Here is a 25,323-nt window from a genome sequence, read left to right as displayed (position 1 = left end):
CAGGTCATTTTTCTTTACTGCAGGTTTATGAAAATTAATGTTTAACCCCTTCATGACAGCCAATATGTATTTTTACTAACCTGAGATATAAGAGATATTCATCCCCATACAGGTGACAATCCAGCAGCTGTCGACTGTCCACTATATCTGACAACTTGCTGTAGCACAAATGATCAGTGTTGGCACCGTCCATATCTGTTTAGCCCCTTAGTTGCTGCTGTCAAAAGTGACTACATCAAATAAATGGTTAATAGATTGTGGGGGCTTGCACTTTAATCTAATTGACACAAAGAGATCATGATTGTGTGGTCCTGATGTTTGTCATAGCAATTCATGGCCAAAAAGTGGCCTTAAGGCCCTTTTACATTTAGCGATGCACCAGCGATCCAACCAGCGATCCGACCCGGTCAGGATCACTGGTGCATCGCTAAATAATCGCTAGTGAGCTTTCATACAGAAAGATCTCACAGCGATTCAGCAGCGACGCAGCGCACGATACTCACCTTTCACACACAGCGATCCTGCGTCCTCCCGCTCGCCTCCACGCGTCGCTGGACGTCACAGCAGGAAGTCTCAGCAGGAAGCGCCCGACGAGAAATGGAGCCGGACATTCTCGCGCGATCAGCGATGGACAGCGGGGGAGCCGGTCGCTGGTAAGTATCACACATAGCGATATCGCTAGCAATATCGCTATAACGTCACAAAACCAGTGACGTATTAGCGATATTGCTAGCGATATTGCTTAGTGTAAAACCCCCTTTAGAGTCTGCCGGCTATAGAGGTCAGTTCAGAAGTTACCGATATTTAGGTGGTAAACAAACGCTTTTTCATTCCGGCTATACCACTTTGCATTAATTCCTGAAAATCACCTGAAGGGTTAATAAACTATTTGACGACAGTTTTCAATATGTCAGGGGGTGCTGTTTTTAAAATGGTTTCATGTTTGGGGTTTTCCAATATATAGCACCCCCAAAGTCACTTCAAACCTGGATAGGTCCCTCAAAAAAATAAATTTTGTAAATTTCCTTGAAAAATTACTGCTACATTTTTAAAGCTCTTAAAAGGCTAACAAAATAAATTAGCGTTTTAAAAATGGTGCTGATGTATAGCAGACATGTCGGAAATGTTATTTATTAATGTTTTTCTGTGGTATGACTATCTGGATTAAAGGGATATTAATTCAAAGTTTGAAAATTGCAATTTTTTTTACATTTTTGTCAAGTTTCTGATATTTTTTATAAGTAAACACAAAACATATCAGTCTAAATTTACTATTATCATAAATTATAATGTCTTGCTGAAGTGGGCAAGTTTACCTTTCAAATGTTGTTTCATTTGTGTGTGTGGGTGCAGTATGAACGGGGACACAAAGGAAGCACCGAAAAACAGTGTTTAGAAATAATAGAATAGATTGCTGCACATGCAGCACACTAAGGAAAATAAACCACAGAATTGTTAACTGAGTTACAATTAAGAAATTCATATAATAGTATCGACTAATATGTTCATTCACTTTATTGAAACAAAGTCTGACATTTTGAAGGGGTTGTCCAAAAACCTGATTACTGAGACCTTTAGTGCAGTACTCATAGAATCATAGAATCATAGAATCGTAGAGTTGGAAGGGACCTCCTGGGCCATCTGGTCCAACCCCCTGCTCAAAGCAGGATTTGCTAAATTATCCCAGTCAGATGTCTGTCCAGCCTCTGTTTGAAGACTTCCATTGAAGGAGAACTCACCACTTCTCGTGGCAGCTTGTTCCACTCATTGATCACTCTAACTGTCAAAAAGTTTTTTCTAATATCTAATCTGTGTCTCCTCCCATTCAGTTTCATCCCATTGCTTCTAGTCTTTTCTTGTGCAAATGAGAATAAAGTTGATCCTTCTACAATGTGACAGCCCTTTAGATATTTGTAGACTTGTTTCTAAAATGCATTGGGCTTGTTTAGATGTTCTTTTGCATACCTCTGATGCTAAATTTTATGGTGAGGGTGCAGGAGAGGTTTTCTTCTGATGACCCTTCCATGAAGGCCATATTTGATAAGGTGTCTCTGAACAGTAGAACAATTACCACAACTCCAGAATCTGCTAAATCTTTCTGAAGGTATTTTGCAGTCAAGTGGGGGTTCTGATATGCCTTTCTAGCAATCCTACAAGCAGCTCTCTCTGAAATTTTGCTTGGCCTTCCAGACCTTATCTTGACCTCCACTGTTCCTGTAAACTGCTATTTCTGAATTATATATTGAACTGAGAAAAGGACAACTTGAAAATGCTTTGCTATCTTCTTATAGCCTTCTCCTGCTTTGTGGGCCTCCACCATTTTCATTTTCAGAGTGCTAGGCAGCTGCTTAAAAGAACCCATGGTGGCTGTTTTTTCACACAAGGTTAGAGGAGGCTATGTGTTTCTAAACCTGTGGAATCTGCATCAGCTGGCCTTTCCTAACATTGAGGGTGAACAAGCCATATCCCTTACAGGCTAAGTGCTTTTATCTGGAGCCCGGACAGATATGTCCTTTTTAAATAAACCTACTGCTGATATGCTTAAAAAGAAATATGAAACAGAAAGAAGGCAATGCATATCGTATGAATTGCATGCTACTACATTATGTGAATATTATAAAGTCCGTAGGATTCCACGTGGTTTAAGACCGCATCTGCGTCCTACATTGCTTGCAGATAATTCACAATTTTGCAGCAGGTTTGAGTCTATTACAAACAAATTGCATTTGATTTAATGCTTCTGAATGTTGAGATTCTTCATATAGAGGTGGAGTCTGTGAAGAGAAACATTGTCGATTTGGAACAGCAATTAGCAGCTGAATTGACAGCACAGGAGGTGGACTTATTTAAATCCCAGTTGGAGGATAAGTTGATGAAATATCGAGGTGATATAGAAAAAACGAAACGTACAAAATGGTTTCGCGATGCTGATGATTACAGATCTGGTCGTGTGTTTTCATGGCAGATGGGTCAGCACAATACTCCATACTCTAGGAGAGATCGACCTTTGCCAATGCGTAGAAGGAGGAGACCACCAGTTAAGGATCAAAGATTTGGGTTCACTACTGCTGAGTCTGATTCAACGGATGACTCTAATATGGGTGCAGCATCTTCATCTTCTACTTTTTTAGGAAGAGACAAGTTGGACAATATGACAAGAAAAGGAGGACCCGTCGAGGAGGTAGAAAGCATAGGAGAAAGAGGAATGTCATGCAAAGCACCAATGCGAACGAGGAATATGGAGGTGAAAAAGAGAACCTAGCAACACAGAGGGACTTGGTGGTAAATATCTCGTCGTGTGTGTTATCTGAAGTGGACTATGGAGTATTATCTAAGGGACTGTCATTTTGTCCCACAAATTTTCCTGATTGGTTTGAAATTGAGTGTGACTTGTTCTCTTTTTTTAGGAGACTACGACTGGCGTCCTTTTTTTCTGATAAGGAAGAAAAATCATGTATAATTAATGATGATGATAAATCTAGTGGTTTCACGCTCCAGGGTGTTGGACTATATAGTAAGAGTAATTTTCAACCACCTGTTAGGAATAACTTTGTTGAATCATATATTCAGTTGGTTGAAAGAGATATTGCACAATTGAAAGGGGAGTTTCGGGGTCAACATAGGGGGAATCTTACATACTCTGAAAAACAGGCATTGGATAATCTTTCAAAGAACACTGCTATTGCGATAAAAGCTGCAGATAAAGGTGGTGCGGTAGTTGTTATGGATACAGACAAATATAAGATGGAGATTCTTGGCCAACTTTCTGATACTGCAGTGTATGTTAAATTGATGAGTGACCCCACCCCTCGCTTTTTGAGCGAATTACGGCTTTTGGTGGATGAGTCCTTGCTTAATGGACTCATTGATCAGAAGCTGTCTGAATATTTGGTAGTGGATGCTCCCCTGACACCAATATTATATACGCTACCGAAAATACATAAGAGTTTGGAGAATCCACCTGGGCGTCCCATAGTGTCTGGGAGGGGGTCACTATGTAATAAGGTTTCGATTTTTCTTGATAAAGTATTGCGACGTTTTGCTACCTCAGCACGGTCTTATATTGTGGACACAAATGATTTTCTACAGAAAATCAGTGACGTTAAGGTTACTCCTCACATGATACTTGCATCCTTTGATGTGGTTTCTCTATATACGTCTATTGAGCATGATAGGGGTTTGGAGGCCGTCGATGTGGTGCTGACAGGCTCGGACATGGCATCAGAGTGTGCACAGCTGGTCCTAGCACTGTTAGGTTTCATCCTCAGGAGAAATTATTTTCTCTTTGGGGATGATTATTACCTACAGTTGCGCGGTACCGCCATGGGGTCCAATGTGGCCCCAACTTATGCAAACATCTATATGGCGGTATTCGAGGACCGGTATGTGTACAATTCAACCCACTGGTGCCATGTCCGGGCCTGGTGGCGCTACATCGACGATATTTTTTGTATCTGGGATGGTAGTCTGGAAGATCTTCTTGATTTTCAAAATGAATTGAAAAATGTATTCTCTGAGTTGAAGTTTACACTGACCTACTCTTATGATCAGGTCCAATTTTTGGATACGTTGGTTTATAAGAAAGATGAGTTTCTATATACCGATCTTTTTATAAAAGAGACAGATAGGAACAGTCTGTTGGTATTTGATAGTAATCACCCAAGACGGATGGTGGAGTCACTACCATGGAGTCAAATGCTACGTGTACGGAGGATTGTTAAAGAGGATGATAAGTTGGACCTAAGATTGGATCAGATGTGTACAAAATTTATTAATAGGGGTTACCCGATGGATCGAGTTAATTCTTATAAAGTTAAGGCTCAAAATATATCGGTAGAGGATTCTAACCGTAAGCAAATCAAAGGGCCTAAGAGACGAGTTCCTTTTGTCTCAACATATTGTCCAGTTAGTGGCAGGATTGGAGGTATCTTGAACAAACATTGGAGCCTCTTACAGAAGGGTCTACCCCAGATATCAGAATTTGTGGATAGGCCATTACTTTCATATAGACGTGGACATAATCTTAAAGATAGATTGGTAAGGTCAGATATTGGTTCATCAAAAGTTAACATACAAAGGACAATATGTCCTCCGAAGATGGGCAATTTTCCATGCTTGGGATGTGCCTGTTGTGGTAATATGTTAAAAGGTGACAGTTTCAATCACCCTCGAACTGGAAAAAAGTTTTCTATCAAGGAGAGGTATACGTGTTCGTCAAGTTTTGTGATTTACCTGATTTTGTGCCCATGTGGGCTTATGTATATAGGAGAAACTACTATGGAGATTAGGGCTCGCATTAGTAAGCATAAGAGTACGATTAGGACTAAACTAGTGGAGTTGCCGATTCCGAAGCATTTTTTAGAATGCAGACATTCAGTGAATCAGTTACGATTTAGAGTGATAGATGGGGTTCCTGTATTAAGACGTGGGGGTGATAGGGTTAAGATGCTGAAAAAAAAGGAGTTGAGATGGATATCGATTCTTGATACGTTGCAACCAAGGGGTTTGAACTTGGATTACAATTTGCATACTTGTGTCACCTAATCCCTCATCTTGTGCCATTATTCTTTGTTAGGATATATATTTACTTATGTGGCTATTATGGTTTTTTAATTAAATATTTTTTATTTTTTAGTGTCTATAGGTGATACATTTGAAAGAGTGGAGGACACGGGGACTGAACAGTCCTGAAATCATGAAGAGGATGTTGTCCTTTATGAATTTTGTCGTTGTTTCTTGCCTGCCTTTCCCCGTGCCCTCTTTTCTCTTCTTTTCCTTTTTTTCTTTTTCTTTTTTGTAAATATCCCAGTTTTGCTCCTTATAAAATATACAACATTTATGAATCTCATGAAGTACGGAATATTATTAAATTTACCATGGATGTGGTTTTTTGATTCTAAATGTCTTTTTTTTGGGAGCATCTTTGGTCTATTCGTGTGGACTCATTAATTTAAATGTGGCTTTACATTTGCTCTTATCTACCAGCGCATGTGCGGGTTTACGGAGGAGTGTTGTATGTGATCGCGCGCTCTGGGCCTCTGCACGTGCGCGGTCCTCCCCGGTGGGCGGGTCGTGTGGCTGATTCCTCACATAGCACCGCGCATGCGCGGTGTTCGGTGATGGAGTCTTCACGTGACCGGGCCTGGGCGGGGATGGGCGGCGCACTCGCTGTGGCCTTGTAGCGCACATCATCAGGCTGCGCTCCTGATGTGACCTGGCTCTAGCTGATGCTGTCATATGGGGAGAGGGAACTCTGCCGATATAGGGATTTGTGAGTCCACACAGGATTGGTCCATTGGGGTTGGCGCCACTATTATGTGACTAGGGATTGGCGGTTCATATATGGATATGTATTACTGCAAGGGATTGGTGTGTTATTTCTATGGATACCTTTGATGCATTACGACTATTGGTGGGCTGATTTGGGGATTGATGTTTATATATGAGATGTTTTTGTAATATCTTTAATATGATTATGATTATCATTGTTAACGATTGGATAAGCTGTGTTATTGAATATACATGTAACTGATGGATGTATTTATATGTATTTTATATATAGATTCTTTGTGATGGGTGTTACCTAGATGGTGATTGGCTGTGCCACACTATAAAAGGCCACCATATGTACTGTTATGTTATACTTGAAAAAGGCCACAATATGGCCGAAACGTTGTATTTTATACTGGCAGAATAAATTTTTGATACAATTTTTCACCCAGACCGGATGCTGTTCCTCTTCCTTATTTTGGACAGTTTTCAATATGTCAGGGGGTGCTGTTTTTAAAATGGTTTCATGTTTGGGGTTTTCCAATATATAGCACCCCCAAAGTCACTTCAAACCTGGATAGGTCCCTCAAAAAAATAAATTTTGTAAATTTCCTTGAAAAATTACTGCTACATTTTTAAAGCTCTTAAAAGGCTAACAAAATAAATTAGCGTTTTAAAAATGGTGCTGATGTATAGCAGACATGTCGGAAATGTTATTTATTAATGTTTTTCTGTGGTATGACTATCTGGATTAAAGGGATATTAATTCAAAGTTTGAAAATTGCAATTTTTTTTACATTTTTGTCAAGTTTCTGATATTTTTTATAAGTAAACACAAAACATATCAGTCTAAATTTACTATTATCATAAATTATAATGTCTTGCTGAAGGGGGCAAGTTTACCTTTCAAATGTTGTTTCATTTGTGTGTGTGGGTGCAGTATGAACGGGGACACAAAGGAAGCACCGAAAAACAGTGTTTAGAAATAATAGAATAGATTGCTGCACATGCAGCACACTAAGGAAAATAAACCACAGAATTGTTAACTGAGTTACAATTAAGAAATTCATATAATAGTATCGACTAATATGTTCATTCACTTTATTGAAACAAAGTCTGACATTTTGAAGGGGTTGTTCAAAAACCTGATTACTGAGACCTTTAGTGCAGTACTCATAGAATCATAGAATCATAGAATCGTAGAGTTGGAAGGGACCTCCTGGGCCATCTGGTCCAACCCCCTGCTCAAAGCAGGATTTGCTAAATTATCCCAGTCAGATGTCTGTCCAGCCTCTGTTTGAAGACTTCCATTGAAGGAGAACTCACCACTTCTCGTGGCAGCTTGTTCCACTCATTGATCACTCTAACTGTCAAAAAGTTTTTTCTAATATCTAATCTGTGTCTCCTCCCATTCAGTTTCATCCCATTGCTTCTAGTCTTTCCTTGTGCAAATGAGAATAAAGTTGATCCTTCTACAATGTGACAGCCCTTTAGATATTTGTAGACTTGTTTCTAAAATGCATTGGGCTTGTTTAGATGTTCTTTTGCATACCTCTAATGCTAAATTTTATGGTGAGGGTGCAGGAGAGGTTTTCTTCTGATGACCCTTCCATGAAGGCCATATTTGATAAGGTGTCTCTGAACAGTAGAACAATTACCACAACTCCAGAATCTGCTAAATCTTTCTGAAGGTCTTTTGCAGTCAAGTGGGGGTTCTGATATGCCTTTCTAGCAATCCTACAAGCAGCTCTCTCTGAAATTTTGCTTGGCCTTCCAGACCTTATCTTGACCTCCACTGTTCCTGTAAACTGCTATTTCTGAATTACATATTGAACTGAGGAAAGGACAACTTGAAAATGCTTTGCTATCTTCTTATAGCCTTCTCCTGCTTTGTGGACCTCTACCATTTTCATTTTCAGAGTGCTAGGCAGCTGCTTAAAAGAACCCATGGTGGCTGTTTTTTCACACAAGGTTAGAGGAGGCTATGTGTTTCTAAACCTGTGGAATCTGCATCAGCTGGCCTTTCCTAACATTGAGGGTGAACAAGCCATATCCCTTACAGGCTAAGTAAGGTCTGAAACCTTGGTCAAAGTTATCTGAGCACACAAATCTCCAAAGGTGCCCAAACTTTAGCATCGGACCATTTTTCTTTTTGTAATTTTAAAATGTGAAAAAATTACAATGTGTATTACTTTTTAGCCTAAAATACAAAACAAATGTGTCATCTTTAACTTTAGGCCTTTGAGAGATCATTTTATCTTCAACTTGCTTAACTGTTCACAATAACAGTAATTTTGACCAGGGGTGCCTAAACTTTTGCATGCCACTGTATCTATCAAATAAGTGTCTGATTATTGGGGCATACACAAATAGGACCTCTACTGTTATATGAGGCTATCAAATAAGTGTCTGATCACTTGTTCTTCCACCAATGGGACCTCTAGTGATCTATTAGTCTCCATCAATAAGTGTCTGATTGCTGGGGCTCCCATCAATGGGACCTCTACTGATCTATGAGTCTCCATCAAATAAGCGTCTGATCACTGTGGCTCCCACCAATGGGACCTTGATCATTCTACAATTCTCTATCAAATAAGTGTGTGATCGCTGGGTCTTCCACCAATTAGAACTCTACTGTTCTATGACTCTATATCAAATAAGTGTCTGATCATTGTGTCTTCCACCAATTGGATCTCTACCGTTCTATGACTCTATCAAGTAAGTATGTGATCGCTGGGTCTTCCACCAAATAGACCTCGATCGTTCTATGAGTCTCTATCAAATAATTAGGACATGTATCGTTCTACAAGTCTCCTTTTAACATCGAGCAGGGGTTGAGCATGCTGCTGTCATTCTACTATATGAATCTTGAGAAAACATGTTTAAGAGACTATTGGCACTGTCCTTATACTAACCAAGAGCGAAACTAATCTGGGTTCATCATCATTGTTCATACTACCTTGCAGTTGGTCAGATTATGGCTTACAGCCCTTGTAGCTATTTCAGAGGAATTTAAAGCATGAATTTTTAGATTAAGACTTACCCACTATTTTTTAGCTGAACTAGTTTGCTGTAGTTTACACATTTCTTTTTTTTCTATATTCCAATATATTTTACCTTCATGGTTCATATAGGAAAAAATCAATTTTTGGGCTTAGTGGTCCCTTACTATAATTCAATTTGAGTTCATTTAAACAGTGGAACTATGTAAAGTCTGATATACAGCACAAAAGGATAAGCCGAGATACCTGTGAGATATATTATCCCAAGCATTTATTAAAAACCTAGGGCTGTCTTTAGATATCAAGGACAATCAGTAGTTACATTCAGTAAGTGCTAACAAAAACATCTAATTATGCATTATTTAACATCTCATTGACCAAAACAAGTGTGAATGTGAGTCAATGAACAGCTGCTGACATTATGCAGAAATTATAATGTCAAAAAACTATGAGCCACCGAATTAATACACTAATTTAGAACCTGCCTGCCTGGCACGGCATTGTATATGTTCTGCTGAAACATGGCACAATGAAGATTCAATAAATAAATAATACAAATTTTAGAAAAAGAATCATTAAAACTAATTAAAATCTTTGCCCATAGTAACTTATTAATGACATACAGGGCCCTGCTCTGCAGGAATTATTACTTAATTAAGTCAGGTTGCAACTACTGCAAGTATTGTATAAATTTAACACAATGGCTATTTTGTGCCATGTCTGACAGTAGAATATATTACAAACCAGTTGTCTGAAGGCAGAGCTGATCCATTTTCCCATGGGGTAAAGTATATTATATCAAATTAAAAAGCTTGGTAAATGAGGTAAGAATATTCTATACAAGTTCATTTAAATAGAATGTCCTAGTAAAACTTTCTGGATCTCAGTTGCTAAGACTGTGCAAGTATGTCCGATTGAATGTGAGCTATCTTCCAGGGTATGATTATCCTCAATTATATGCTTTAGAATGTGATATGTACACTTGTATAAATAATATTAAAAAAGTTTACTGGGACTAAAGGCCCCTAAACACATAAGACTATTATCGGGTGAACCTGCTGATATTGACATGGATGGGTTTGGCTAATAATGTGTATGGAAGCACCAACTGACTGAAGACTGGGGGAGATGTCAATCGGGCATGTTTAATTTCGGAACGCTGATCATATCATTCTCACGGAGATAAACCGCTGGCTGACAAGTCAATCGGCAGTTTTCTCATAGGGAATACAAGAGCGCTCAGCTGAGTTAGCACTCATGTGTATGGGAGACTCAGCCAACATGGCTGATGGCCAATTGCTCGGCCAAAACATCCATTGACAGATAGCCATCTTATGTGCATGGAGGTCTTAAGATATTAATGATCTACTTTAAGGATAGGTCATCAGTTTCAGATAGGTGTAGTGTCCATTCTTGGGTCGCTCAGCTCCTATTGAAATGGCTCTACCTTTGTACACTTTGAAGTTCCGATGGCCGTAGCTCCGAGTATCTATTTAGCAGTTGTGGTGTCGAATGTATGATCTTCACTGATCTGTTATTTATGATTATTATTTATGATTTATTGTAATGATAGACCATCAAAATCTTCATGTTGTAAAACCCCTGTAAGGGTCACATCTTACTGACCCTAGCTAAACCATATCTCTTTACGGTATATATTTTAAATTTCACTTTTAAAGTCAGTGTTGGGTATAATGAAGTTTTAAAGTTTCCAAATGACATCCTATTACCAAATGGATTTTTTATTTCTATCATACGCATCATGGAAACAATGCCCAATTTTGAATAATACATCAATGTGTCAACAGCTTTCAGAAGATGGATAGCAAGAATAATATAAAACAATCAAAATACTAGTGTCCCTAAAACATAGTCACAATAGATAAGTTGGTAAATGACTCAAATATTCATGACACATCTCTGCACATCATAAGATAATATCAAAGCTGTCAGCTATCACCCATATATGCCTAAGGAGCCAAAAACATGTTACCTAGATGTCTATAATATTCACATATTCTGTTATCTATATCGGGGAAATGACAGCTCAAGCAAAAGCAGCAAGGAACTAAATTGGATTAAAAATAAAACCATAGATTAAATCTAAGAGTAGTAATTGATGGGAATAGAGGTTATTAGAATATTAAAGGGTTTTTATATTTTTATAAATTAGGTGTCATTGTTTAGATTGGAAATGATGATATATATTTTGAAAATACAGTGTATATAAAAATAATTTGTGTCAAATGCAGATGCTGGGTCTCTTCGCCTTCTCATGAATTTCCATAACTGAAAGCCTTTCAATCATGGGAGGATCAGATCTCATTTTAAAAAGATTTATGGGTCACCAAATTATATTATGAAACTCATAAAATGCATTCATTTTATTATACATAGTTTGGAGAAAAATGTTTGGTGTTTTTTATATACAGTAAGTGCTAAAGCTTTTTTGTGAGTTTTTTGTCTTGCCACTCAACAAAAGTGACATATACAATATTTGACTATTGGACAACCAGGTACACTATTTCTAATATAGTAGGTTGGCCTATAAATTGATTTAATCTTTTAATGGGTCAAAAAGTTGCATGAGACGCACTCCTGGCTCTTAACATTGACACTGTTCCTCTTTGGGCCAGCTGGCCAGTTTCAACATCCTTATCATAGCTCGGCAATGTCTGCCAAAAAAACTGGAGTCAGGTAATTTTCCTTTAAAATTGGAGAACTATAAAACAAATGTAACTGCAATTTCCATCTGACTTTACAATTAGTGTATATTTAAGGCTCAGTCAAGTCTGGTGTCATAACAGGGGCCCTGAGCAATTGACTTCACTTTCCTTAGTAGCCAAAATATTGAGAGATCAAGAAATGTTGTCAATGTAAAAATGCAATTGATGTTTTATTTATGGGTCACCTGAAAGTTCTCCAAGACATTGTTATATATTTCCAAACTGAACAAAACTTGGAGCAGAATATATTTAGCCTATGCTTAATATCTAAGTAAAGAAAAACAATAGAAGTTGTTTCCTGAATATTTTTGAACATCACAGTCTGCAGAACAATATTTTAGAAGGTTTGTATAAAACTATTTGTGTAGACCACATATCTACATTGCTCATGGATAATGTTCTGCATGTAGTCAGTGCCATCTGATAATTGTTGTGCTCATTTTGTTCTGACCCAAAGTCAGATTACAGGATCAACAGGGAGGATGAAATTAAAAGATTAGGCCCTTCAAAATAACAAGCACTACAACAGTTTGGCACGCAACGTAGGGCCGTGGTAACCAGTCTATTCCAAAGCCGTATGTAGGAGTTTCCTGAGAGATTGAAAATTCAAATTCCAGCTGCAGCAAGGAAAGAAGCTTTTATTCTTACACCTTGTTTCTGTGCTTTCAATCTCTCCAATCTCTCAATATCTCTTAAAAGATGTAAAAACACGGTTCAAGAACCGACATCACCAGTGAGTTTTGTGATTTTATGTCTGTATGAGAGTTGAACGACAGAGGAATGATATTATAAGTGTCATCTTTATTAACTGTCTGTCTACTAACTGGCTGTGTTGTACAGAGCTGGGTCAGTCTCTGTACGATTCTGTTGCTTTAGTTATCTCGGATTGGCAGTACATTGGCTAAGGCTATGTTTATGTAAGTGGATTCGGGCGTTCCTAAAGTGTCAGTGAGCACTACAGTCCTCTAAAGTTTTGTACTGATCCCTAGGTACAGTAGGCAGGCTGCGAGTTTTTGGTGAATTTTTGTATGCATGTTTATAAGAATGACTGGGTGATGAGTGAGTATAAGGGACAAATAAATAAGTAGCACCTCCCCTCCGTTACCCAGGTTATTTTGACTTTATTTATCATGTACCTATAACACCATTTTTGAAGAACTTCAAAACATTGCATATGAGATAAAAGGGCATTAAATCCTTGACTATGAGAGCTTAAGGCTTGGTAATACAAAACAAAATGTAGAACAGAGAGGAAAACCATTAACCCTTCTATATCGTAATGGAATACCAATGCTCTTTTGGTTTTGATATATATCATAAGGGTGGTAGGAAAGATATCCTAAGGATGTTTTTTTGGTTTTGATAGATTCTTCTTTTCTCAAAGGAGATGAGATGATGACTATAAATTCAGGCAATGGATTCTACTTGGAGCTAAGAGTTATGCTAACAAAAAATATAAAGATTTGGTCATGAAAACAGGAGTTATAACTAAAGGGCAACTCTCAGCACAACTTGACTGTTCCAACCAACAACCTGTGCTTGAAGCACCCTTACTGTGGTCAAACATTTCATTGCACCTTTCTACCTACTTGTTTTCCATCTATCTCCACCCTCCTCTTCCTTCATTGACATCTCTTGTTTCACCAGAGCTAGAAAAGGTGGAGATTGATGGAAGGCAAGTACGTGGGAAGCTGTGCTGAATTATGGGGCGCTGACAAGAGTGCTTGTTTTGAACAATAATTTTCTTCTGACAGAGTCCCATTGTATTAGAATCCTTTTCAGCCAAGAACATACCCAAATCATATTCTTACCATACAAGCGATTGATGCAATGGAAGTTCTTATCATGGTAAATATCATGCATTTACGGTACTTTGCAGCATACTTGTTTTTCACTTGCTGCATGGACAATAAGTCTTTGACTAGTGGTCTGAATGCTCCATTGCAGTCTCGTTGTCTGTGTCTGAACAATGTATAATATCCTAGAAATAACTGCAATGGTTTTAGCTCTTTTACACTGTAATGGTAGCCCATTTGTCAGCGGCAATGATGCAGTGTGTCTAATCAGCTGAAAAATGCATTCTCAGCCCAGGAACGACTTTCTGTGCGTGTTTTTTCCATTTTCTTTGATTGGGTATTTGCTTCATATGTTTCTAATGATTACGTATTCTTTATATGATGTACTGCTTCGCGAGAGATCTGAGCCTTGTAAATGTGATCATAAATAAGTAGAAATTGTGTACTGACGAGCCGGGAAGCTAGAGAAATCTCGAAAGGTCACACGACTGTGTATAACAGGCTGATGTCTGATCCACACTCGGTTAATGCAGCAAACCTGTTATTTCAATGGCCTTTGAATTATGAAGTTCTGGTGGAAATTTTCTAATGAGAAACTTTATTATTTCTCTACAATGTCTATTTGGAATTGTAAATATAAATAATTGTGCTGAAATATTAAACCTTCTGACTAAAAAGTTCTCTAATTTGCTAGATCTTCACTTGATATTAGCAAACAGATAATATAAGGACAGCTAATGATTTCCTATGCGGCTCTATGAAGTCTACCTGCTTATGTTTCCTCACTAAGCACTTAATGACTTGTCAATATTCATATTTGTCAATGCTAGCCCTTAACGTTGCTATGTACATTTACACTGACACACAACTTGGAAAAGTGCTAATTAATTGAAGACAGTCAGCGGTGTACTAATGAGTCTCACAATAAATCGTTGTATACCATGTCATAACTGATGTGGAAAGAGATGAGAAGTCCATTTCCATTAGCACTCCCTGCTCTCAATATACTGCTCAGAGAAGTTATTATGGGGAACATACAGAAGCGCTGTACAGGGCAGCGGCTTATATATTGTATGTATGTAAAATATGAAGGAGGATCTATGAATAACCTCATTTCATGTTCAAAACTAGAAATAAGTGAATCTCTCAAAATTAGTTTCAGGCAAATTCACTCAAATCGGTCTCTGCGGATTAGATTGGATCCAAATAAAATTTGGTCTGAATTGAAAGTGGCCTAAAAATAACATTTCTTATGCTCTGAGGTTTCTCCAGGACCCAAGGCCAAATAAATGGAGGGCTGGGAAGGGGTTAAAAAAGAAAAATAGATTATAATTTCCCCTCACCTATCCTGACTCTACAGCTTCATGCCTAAAGAGCCACTCGCTCCACGGTCTATGGATCTTATGGTGTTAAAAGAATGCACCCGGTCAAGTGGGACACAACACACTTCATTGACAGGAAGACGCGAGCAGAGGACTAGGCAGGGAGTTGCTGCGGTTGGATAGGTGAGAGGTGTGTATAGGACAAGCGGGTATTATTCTTTATTGTAAACCACTTCTTAGACCACTAATGGTGGCCAGTTGGCTGTCTTTTTGTTGAATTCATGTGAATCAAATCCTCAACATTTTGGAGTCTGAGGAATCACAAATTTTCAAGAAATTGTCAACAAATTTGACACTAATCAATTGACACACATCTATGTAAAATCAATAAATATAAAGAGATACCCCTGTAACCCACACATTTATACAGTGGATACCCACTTATCTAGGAAGTTGATACAACAGAGGAGATGGCAATCTTCAATGTAATACTTGGGGACCCTACTCTCCCATTCTGCATATCACTTCCTTTTTATTTTATTTTAGACTGTATAAGTTTTCTAGTGACCTATGAATGGTTCTGGATAGGATCACTATGCTTTTAAAAAAATAATAAGCAAAATAATATTACTTTTCATAATGTTGTACATTCTAGACTCGGTTTCTTTCCATGTGGCTTTCAGCTATCTCTTTCGATTTCCCAAGACACATGAATATTTGGCTCCCTGAAGAGAAAGCCAGTAACAGACTTCTCTCTTGGAGAACAAAAGAATCAAGTGCAATGCATGCAAACTAACCCGACCCTATTCTCCATGGGCAGATTAGAAGTAATCAGGACCTCATACACATCAGAGGATTCCCAACACAGTTAGATTTGGTCGGGTTTAATTTAAATGGGTTGTCCAAATTCAATCAAGAGAAAAGCCAACAGTCCATCCATCTTGACAAAACTCTGTGTTTATTGTATCTTTATTCCATACATGCTAAAACCACTAAACACAAATCCTCATACACTGAAGTATTTTAGAAGTAAACTTTCATATTCAAAGCTATAAATAAGGAAGTTTACATCCGAAACGCATATGTTGTTTGAGAATCTATGGTCAGTGGTTTTAGCATGTATGAAAAAAAGTTACTTGATCATCTTACTTGATCATATTGACGTGCTCTGCTCAAGCCGCCAAGCATTACAGGTGTGGTGGGCTGTTCATTTTCCTATGTTGTCCAGGTATGACTATGTCACTGCAGACTTATTCATCCTCACACCATGCACACTATGCACTGTCAGGATTCTCTAGTGTCGACGGCAAAACCAGGTGGTCATGTGACCACAACTATGTGATACAGGGGTGGACATATCATTGGTGCAACCTGTGCAGCCAAACAAGGACCCAAGAGGTAGGAGGGCCCATTTCTACCTCCAAAGCAGGTGCAATTTTGCATTTTTAGGAGTCCTTGGCCTGAAAAGTGCCCATATATTGCTGCACAGGGGTCCTTTTCTGTCTATGTCCACCATTGATGTAATATGCATACTTCAGGCCACATTACAAATAGAAGTGTGCGGCCTGGACAATCCCTTTAACGTGTGTAGCCTTTTGGCATTTCCAAATGTGTATGCCAAATACAGTTCCAATGCCTTATCCTAGCATGAGGATGATGAAGGTAATAAACCCAGAGCACCTTGTGTAATCGCAATACTGATAATCACCCAAGTTCAAGAACAGTTAATATAAAAAGTCACTGTATGAACTATTATATATTTTTAGGATACATTTTGCTATCTCTGTAGTTACAGGAATTGCAGACACTGAAATCCACAGGTTAATGTGCCGAAAGCACTTTAATTTGTGATGCATGCCATGTTAAATGCAAAATAATACAATTTCTCCTATTCCTCCAGGCTTATCTCTATTCAAGATACAGATAAATTCCATAGAGAAAATATATATCTATGTCTATACATTCAGAAAACAACTAACCTCTTGGGTTTATTCAATAGTATTAATAACATAAGGCCCCTACTCCTTATGGGAATGGCGCTTTATGAAGGCTTGACTATCGGCAGTAAGGTGTCTAATAGCTTTTACCCTTCAAGTGGTCATTAGTTACCAGTTTGTAATTACCAGTTGTAACAATGTGGACATCACCTCCGCATATTAATATGTGATAAGTGCATTTTCTTGGATATGAGAAGTTTGTTAGTTTCTGGGGAGGAGGTTGATGCTTATTGAATAACAATGCATTTGATTGAACTATAAAAGAATTCCAGATTTAATTTAATTTCCAATTTTCTGCTGCTTAGATTTAAATATTGAAGTGATGTAAAATAAATGGGTTGCCTATCCTGCCGTACTTGATTTATTTTCTTCATTTTGGTACAATGATTACAGCGGCTGCAATAATAAAAATCAATATGAAAAGTCTCAAGAAGCTTGTTGACGGTTTATTGAAAGACGGTCGGACAACATCCCTGCTTGTTAAATATCATGACAAAGGAATCACTTAAAATGTTCTCCACTTCCTTCTAGAAAGAAAACAGCCCAGGTGGCAACTATGAGGCGGGCTGGCTCCAGACGCATCCTCATGGGTGGTATGATTTAGAGGTGGAGCAAGCATTGAGACCTCCCATTGTAGTATGGGAATGTGATAAACAGGGACTTGGATGCATGATCTTGACCACTGCTCTTGAGAAAAAAAGAATAAAGGTTCACATTTTCTCATAATCCTGAAATGTTATTTAATAGTACATAAAGTTACCTGCTCTCCAGTGGCACATTACTGCCAAGGACCCAGCTGTCCTGCAGCTGGACGGACTCGGGTGTGGTTTGCAGCTCGGCGGGCAGTGCAGCCGGCGGGGCCGGACTTTGGTTCCTCCTATGTGTCAAAGAATTGCGATTGAGGGATGTAATTGATGGCTGCTGTGCTGCAGGATGCTGCTTGTGAGTAGGTGGTAATGGCTGCAAAGTTGATTGGCCTTGGTTGTTTGGCGTTTGCTCTGTAGATGAGGAAAAAGAAAATACTATCAGTATGCTGAAACGAATCTAAAAGTGAGCAATTAATTACAAATAAAAAAAAGTTTATACTGCAGGGCCTTAAATGACATTTCCACTGAGACACATTCACTTTGGGCACACGGCGCTCTAATTAACATTAAACAGATGGTAAACTGGCATTCGGTTCTTTATATTGGATTTCATTTACGTTAGCACTTTCATAAACTATATTTGACAGATACCGATTGCGCTTTTCAGGATCGACAGCCAAAATAATATTAAAAAAGCGAGCAAAAGGAAATGACATGAGAAATTCTTTACGGTTCACACCGGCTCTTTAAACACATGTAATTCCTATAATTATTTTAACAGTGTTTCTTTTGAGCATTACTTAACAGTAATCATTTGTAGCAAGCCAGTAGCTTAACAGCAGTATACCCTGCCAGTTTTGAGGATTTCAGAGTGTGTAGGTCTGTATGTTGACTTGCTAATAGATACTAAGTATTCTCAAGCAGAAGGTCACTCTGCGAAACAGATGTTGTAGGACAGATATTTAACAGACTGAATCACATCTGATTACCACATCAGAAGACTCATATAGTTAACGACCGTTAAGTTCATTGCAACAAAGGCAAAAAGAGAATTCCCTAATTCATACAGAAACGCCCCTCACATGGCAATGGGACTTCCCTAATCATGGCTATCGTAAAGATGAACTAAGTTAATCAAAGCCCACAAATTATATTTTATTCTTATCTCATCCTTAATTTTATGCCTTCAATTGTTACCCCATGACTATAAAAGAGATTTACAGGACAGTTTCTTCTAATGTAATGGTTTTGCTGGAACGTCTCACTTTTGTCACAAGATATCTGCAATAAAGGCCTGATAGATTGTGACTATAGACGCACAAAAAAATTAATTTGTGTCCAAAAAATTTGCGCAAACCCCAATACTGGAAAGCTTGTAATTGCTCGGAAAATACATGTGGGGAGAAGAGAGAAAGTGAGAGAGGGAGAAATCCACTGACCTTAAAAGCTTATACTCTACAGAAGACCCCGCTGTCCATAAGAGCTTTCACTCTACAGGAGGGAGAAAATGTAGCTGACAATAAGAGTTTATACTCTATAGGAGAACTAAGACCCCACTGACTAGAAGATCTAATACTCTACAGGAGAAATAAGACCACACTGACCATAATAGTTTATACTCTACAGGAGAAAGAAGACCTCACTTACAACAAGTGCTTAAACTCAACAGGAGAAAGAAGACCCCACTGACCTTAAGAGCTTATACTATATAGGAGAAAGAAGACCCCACTGCTCATAAGAGTTTATACTCTACAGGAGAAAGAAGACCTCAATGACAATAAGAGATTAAACTCTACAAGAGAAATAAGACCCCACAGACCATAAGAGCAGATACTCTATAGGAGAAAGAAGACCCCACTGACCATAAGATATTATATTCTACAGGAGAAAGAAGATCCCACTGACCATAAGAGCTTATACTCTATAGGAGAAAGAAGACCCCACTGACCATAAGAGCTAATAATCAACAGAAGAAAGAAGGGCCCCTTGACCATAAGAGCTTATACTCTACAGAAGAAAGAAGACCTCACTGACAATAAGAGCTTATTTTCTACAGGAGAAACAAGACCACACTGAAAATAAGAGCTTATATTCTACATGAGAAAGAAGACCCCACTGACCATAAGAGCTTATATTCTACAGAAGACCCCACTGACCATAAGAGCTTAAACTCTATAGGAGAAAGAAGACCCCACTGACCATAAGAGCTAATATTATACAGAAGAAAGAAGACCCCACTGACCATAAGAGCTTATACTCTACAGAAGAAGACCCCACTGACCATAAGAACTTATACTCTACAGAAGAAAGAAGACCCCACTGCCCATAAGAGCTTATACTCTACAGAAGAAAGAAGACCTCACTGATAATAAGAGCTTACATTGATATCGAACAAAGACAGAGAGAGGACCCTGCTGATTATAATAGCTTTCACTCCATAAGAGGGAGAAAAAGAGGACCCCTCGAACCGTAAAGCTTACACTCTGTAGAGAAGAGAGATTTACCCAGTGACTCTGGAAAGAAAAGTGACTCTGTTACACAAACTGTGCTCCTCTGGGAACCACTGATCTGGGATAGCTAATGTGCTGACCACCACTGTACAAGATACAAAGTCTATATAAGATCTCATAGTTGCAGGACATTATGGGGAGTCCCATGATGAAACGCAAATTGACAGCCCAATTTCTGATGCTTCAGCAGTATGGAAAATGGTGATGGACAAGTTTATTTTTTGAGGACTATGAATTGAATCTCAAAATATTCAAATTCTCATGAAACCGCAAATTTCAGAAAATTTAACTCAAACTCGGTCCTCCGCTGATTTATCCGCTCACCTCTAATTGTGACTCATTTCAAATTTCTTTTAACCTTACGAAATCTAAATCCTTGTGTTATGGTGGCCATGTCTCTTTCAATCCAATAAGTAGGAAGGTATCAAAGGGCAACAATGAATATTGAGAAGTGTTGGGTACTTTAATAAAAAGATATTTCATAACAAAAATTGATATTCAGATAAACCTCAGGAGCTATGATGAAAAAGAGAAAAAAAAATATTTGCAACCTTCAGATTAAAATCTAAAATCTAGTACAATTGATTCAGCAAAATATTGAATATTATGGTAGTTTCACAAATAATAACTGAATGGCCATTTTTTTACTGTAATGTCATTTTCAAGTCCATGTATAAGACAAAGTTATACTTTTGGATGTTTATAGTGGAAGCGTCCAGTAGCCGATCAGTGACTGCAGCGGTAATCAACATCTCTGTAACATCTGGCAACACTTGTGACTGCTGCAGCCAATTTGGTTATTGCTGATGGCAGCAGTTTGCTGCAGTGGTCACATGTTCACCTGGCTGGAAGATGAAGCACTTGGGCAGCGCTGGAAAAATAGCGGTGGTAGATCAGCAACTGAGACTTGGGCAGCCCTGAAGGAGGAGTAGTGGTGGATCAGCAAGGTGAGTATAATTTATTTTTATAAACTATTGAAAACCACAAATTCCAGCATGTTTTCAGGTGTAGTTTTTCAGTATCCAGAGAGCTGCAGGTGGTGGATCAGTGCTCTAAGGCAATAACCATTCTAAGACATTCCATTAAAAAAGTGTGTCTTATCAAAGCAAGACAAGATCAATGAATCAGAGCTGAGGTAACACGCATATGGCTGCTATCACTCATGTATATGAACACAGCATGCATATGTGCCTTATGTAAATGTCATTCTGAGAGGCACCACATGACATGGTTTATTATGTAAAACATACTGGTTCCATGTATGATTCATACGCAACGTTTCAAGGTGGTGCTGCAGCCCATTTTATACCAGCCCCAACCAATATTACTCTCAGTGGGATATAGTGAGCTCTTTTAAATATTCTTGTATTACTGAGTCAGTAGGCAGTATGGACGGCTTATCTATGGTTATCCTCAATAATATTACTGACCCCAAGCAAATAAACTACTAAATAGAATGAGAGAAAATAACAGTCATGATCTGGATGTGAGAAAATCAGACCTCATGTGCACAATGATACTACAGAACCGTGTAGTACAATCTCCATATGCTGTTGTATTGCTTCTGTCGGGTGGATATATCTGGATAATTTGTTTCTGGGACAGAATACCCCTCATACTTATCAAATGTAGAATCAAAAAAGATTTGTACATTGAAGTCCCACCCACTGGCCACTCAGAAATGTCCTCAAAATGACCACCTTTGGATGTGATTTTGGTGAACCCACCTCATTTGCAAGCAAATTTGTATGGCTATATCACCAAAATCAGGTCTATTGTCAAGGATACATATGGAGTCCAAAGGGGTATGCCACAAAAAAATCTCACACTAAGGGCTGTAGATTCTTTCATCCTAGAGAATAGGGACGATTATGCAAATGACACTCTGATCAAACTCTGATCTAAACTCTGATCAGAGTGTGAGCATAGTGTGATCTAATTCTCTAAGATGAGGAGATGTAGCAAAAAAATTCTTCTCTATTCTGTTAGTGGGTGGAAATATGAGTTGTATAGATGTTTTTTCCAGGATAGAACTCGTACGTATTATAGTCTATGGCTCTGTTCACATGTTTTCTTGTGTTTTGTGTTTTTTTGTGAGCCGAATGGTCTGCACCAAAACGCAGAGACATGTCTAATTTTGATTAGATACAGATCAAACTCGCCAAAGAAAGTCTACGGGTCAGTAAAAAGAAAAAAAAATAAATAAAAAATCACTTACTACTTGATAGGAGAAGCTTGAGAAACCTCCATCAAATTCTATATGTATACAAGAAAAACTGATGAAGCTTTCAACGCAAAAATTGACACACTGACCAATCACTGGTGTAAATTTGCTTATTTGCGTTTGAAAATAATAAGCTTTGAGGCCTAAGGCCATGCATTTCTGCAGTTTGTATGTTAAAGGGCAGGTATGCTTTATAATTTGGGATCGTTGACACTTGTCCTCATTTTCAAGTTAAAAATCACTGCCAAAAGATGCCCCAAACATTTTATGAACAACTTGGGGATGTGAATTTTAAAGTTCATTAATTAAACTTGCAGTGTAAGTGAACATTTATATACCAGTCAAGTACTGTGAGAAGTTGAGTGCCCCCTCTACATGGGCAAATCAATGCCTACTTTACATGGGCACTTCAATGCCTACTCTACAAGGGCACTCCAATGCCTATTCTACATGGAAACCTCAATGCCTAATGTACATGGGCACTCCAATGCCTACTTTAAATGGGCACTCCCATGACTACAGTACATGGGCACCCCAATGCCTACTCTACATGGGCAATCCAATGCCTACTTTATGTGGGCACTCCAATGCCCACTATGCATGGGCACTCTCATACCTTCTCTACGTGGGCACTACAATGCCTACTCTACGTGGGCACTCCAATGCCTACTTTCCATGGGCAGCTCAATGCCTACTCTACATGGGCACTCCAATGCCTACTCTACATGAGCAGTCCAATGCCTACTCTACATGAGCACTTCAATGCCTACTCTATGTGGGCACTCCAATGCCTACTCTACGTGGGCACTCCAATGCCTACTCTACATGGACACTCCAATGCCTACTTTCCATGGGCAGCCCAATGCCTACTCTACATGGGCACTCCAGTGCCTACTCTACATGAGCACTCAAATACCTACTCTACGTGGGCACTTCAATGCCTACTCTACGTGGGCACTCCAATGCCTACTCTACATGGGCACTCCAATGCCTACTCTGCATGGGCACTCCAATGCCTACATGGGTACTCTCATACCTACTCTACATGGGTAATATAATGCCTACTCTACATGGGCACTCCAATGCCTACTCTACATGGGCACTCCAATGCCTACTCTACATGGGCACCCGAATGCCTACTCTACATGGGTACTCATACCTACTCTACATGGGAACCCCTAATGCCTACTCACCCTACTTGAGAATTCTCATACCTACTCTACATGGGCACCCCAATGCCTACTCTACTTGGGCATTCTCATACCTACTCGACATGGGCACCCCAATGCCTACTCTAGTTGAGCATTCTCATACCTACTCTACATGGGCACCCCAATGCCTACTCTACTTGGGCATTCTCATACCTACTCGACATGGGCACCCCAATGCCTACTCTACTTGAGCATTCTCATACCTACTCGACATGGGCACCCCATGCCTTTGGGTTGTGGTTACCACCTTCAGCAAAATTTAGTAGATTATCTGCAACAAAGCAACCATAACAAAATAATCAAACTCAGCATCTCACCCTTAAAATAAATCAACCACTGTGTTTCTAAAAAATGATAGGTGACAGCAATGTTTTGGACATTAAGTGCAGGTTTTAAAACTTATTTAAGAATAACTATTTCTTAAAATATCAGTAAAATATGAATGGTGAGCCTAAGATACCTGCAGCACAATGTTATTAATTATGTGTCAGCAGTAAGATTTGTGTAGCAGTCTACAATATAAGTCTTGCAGCTACATTGAGTTTGGACAGAAATGACATTCGCGTCATGTCAGAACATTTCAGAGCTGATGAATATTACTCATATTGCTCCACGAGCGGAACAAGCCATGTACACGCTACGTCAAAACTGTTTTCATATTTGCAGAGGAGAGGGCTGGAGTTAATGCCGGGTGAACTGTTTTGCCCATATTCCGCTAGCTTGCCAATCTTACTAACAATAAATATTTAGCGCCAATTCCAATTTTATTGCCGTGTAGAGAATTCATGTGGATGGATAGCTGGAAATTGAGGAGCACATAAATTCATCAAAGAGTTATGAGTCAGGTAGATTTTACGGCAATTAATCAGTGCTGCCATTCTCCACACCAGTGGGTGTCATTGTATTTGATTAGAATCACTGCTGAGGCCTTCGAGGCACATTTCAACAAGACAGTTACAAGGTAATTCAACCAGTCAAAGCAAGCACCCAATTAAAAGAGATCTGTCTGAAGAAAACTGATACCGCGGAAAAGTCTGTTTAATATATGTCATGCGCCAGTATGGAGGGTGCCTACTGCCTAGATAGATGTGCAGTAACGGATCCTTTGTGTTAGCAAACATTACACATTAATATATTAATCTATCTGTGTCTATGCTGAACGGGAATTAATGTATCAATGCGGCGGAGGTCTTTGTCAGGCTCGGATTGGATCACAGAGACTGTCAGAGATTTCTGCTTCTCGTTAACTCAGCAACACCATTAGCACACAGTATTTCCAGAACTATTGCTTAAAACAAGCTTTTGTGTTCCATGTATTATTAAAATAATGTGCACAATCTGTATTTAAAAAAAAAAAAATAATCTTGCAATTTTCATACTGACCATTGAGGCTTTTTTAGACTAACTCCCTGTTCTTTCAGGAAGAGTTTTCAGTAGGCTCCTTATCATCAGAGGCAGGACTGCACTGACATGTAACATTTTTATACACAGCTGATAATGCACAATCCACCAATCATTAGAGGCAATGTCACAACTTCCTCTCCCTCCCCATCTCGTTTTCCAATGTCTTGATTTTTTTCTTGTGCAAAGAGTAGAATTCTACACTACATGGGTCATGTCCAAAGGATACCCTATGTATTTTTTTGTTACCAACTTAACGATTTTTCGTTTTTGCACT

General features: G+C 38.7%; 1 protein-coding gene across 10 annotated transcripts in view; it reads right to left on the bottom strand.

Annotated features, from left to right (window-relative positions):
- Positions 1-25,323, bottom strand: part of TENM3 (teneurin transmembrane protein 3) — a 1,679,324-nt gene that overhangs the window by 370,672 nt on the left and 1,283,329 nt on the right. For all 10 annotated transcript variants that reach the window (XM_073577886.1, XM_073577891.1, XM_073577894.1 and 7 more), the window contains one exon: positions 17,874-18,111. In XM_073577886.1, the coding sequence (XP_073433987.1) occupies positions 17,874-18,111 (238 nt within the window). The remainder of the gene's footprint in view (positions 1-17,873; positions 18,112-25,323) is intronic.

This window comes from Dendrobates tinctorius, unplaced genomic scaffold, assembly GCF_039654945.1.
Source record: "Dendrobates tinctorius isolate UK_male_01 unplaced genomic scaffold, ASM3965494v1 ptg000008l, whole genome shotgun sequence".
Taxonomy (NCBI): Eukaryota; Metazoa; Chordata; class Amphibia; order Anura; family Dendrobatidae; genus Dendrobates; species Dendrobates tinctorius.
Note: the sequence above shows the minus strand (reverse complement) of the source record. Positions and strands in the feature narration are given on the sequence as shown.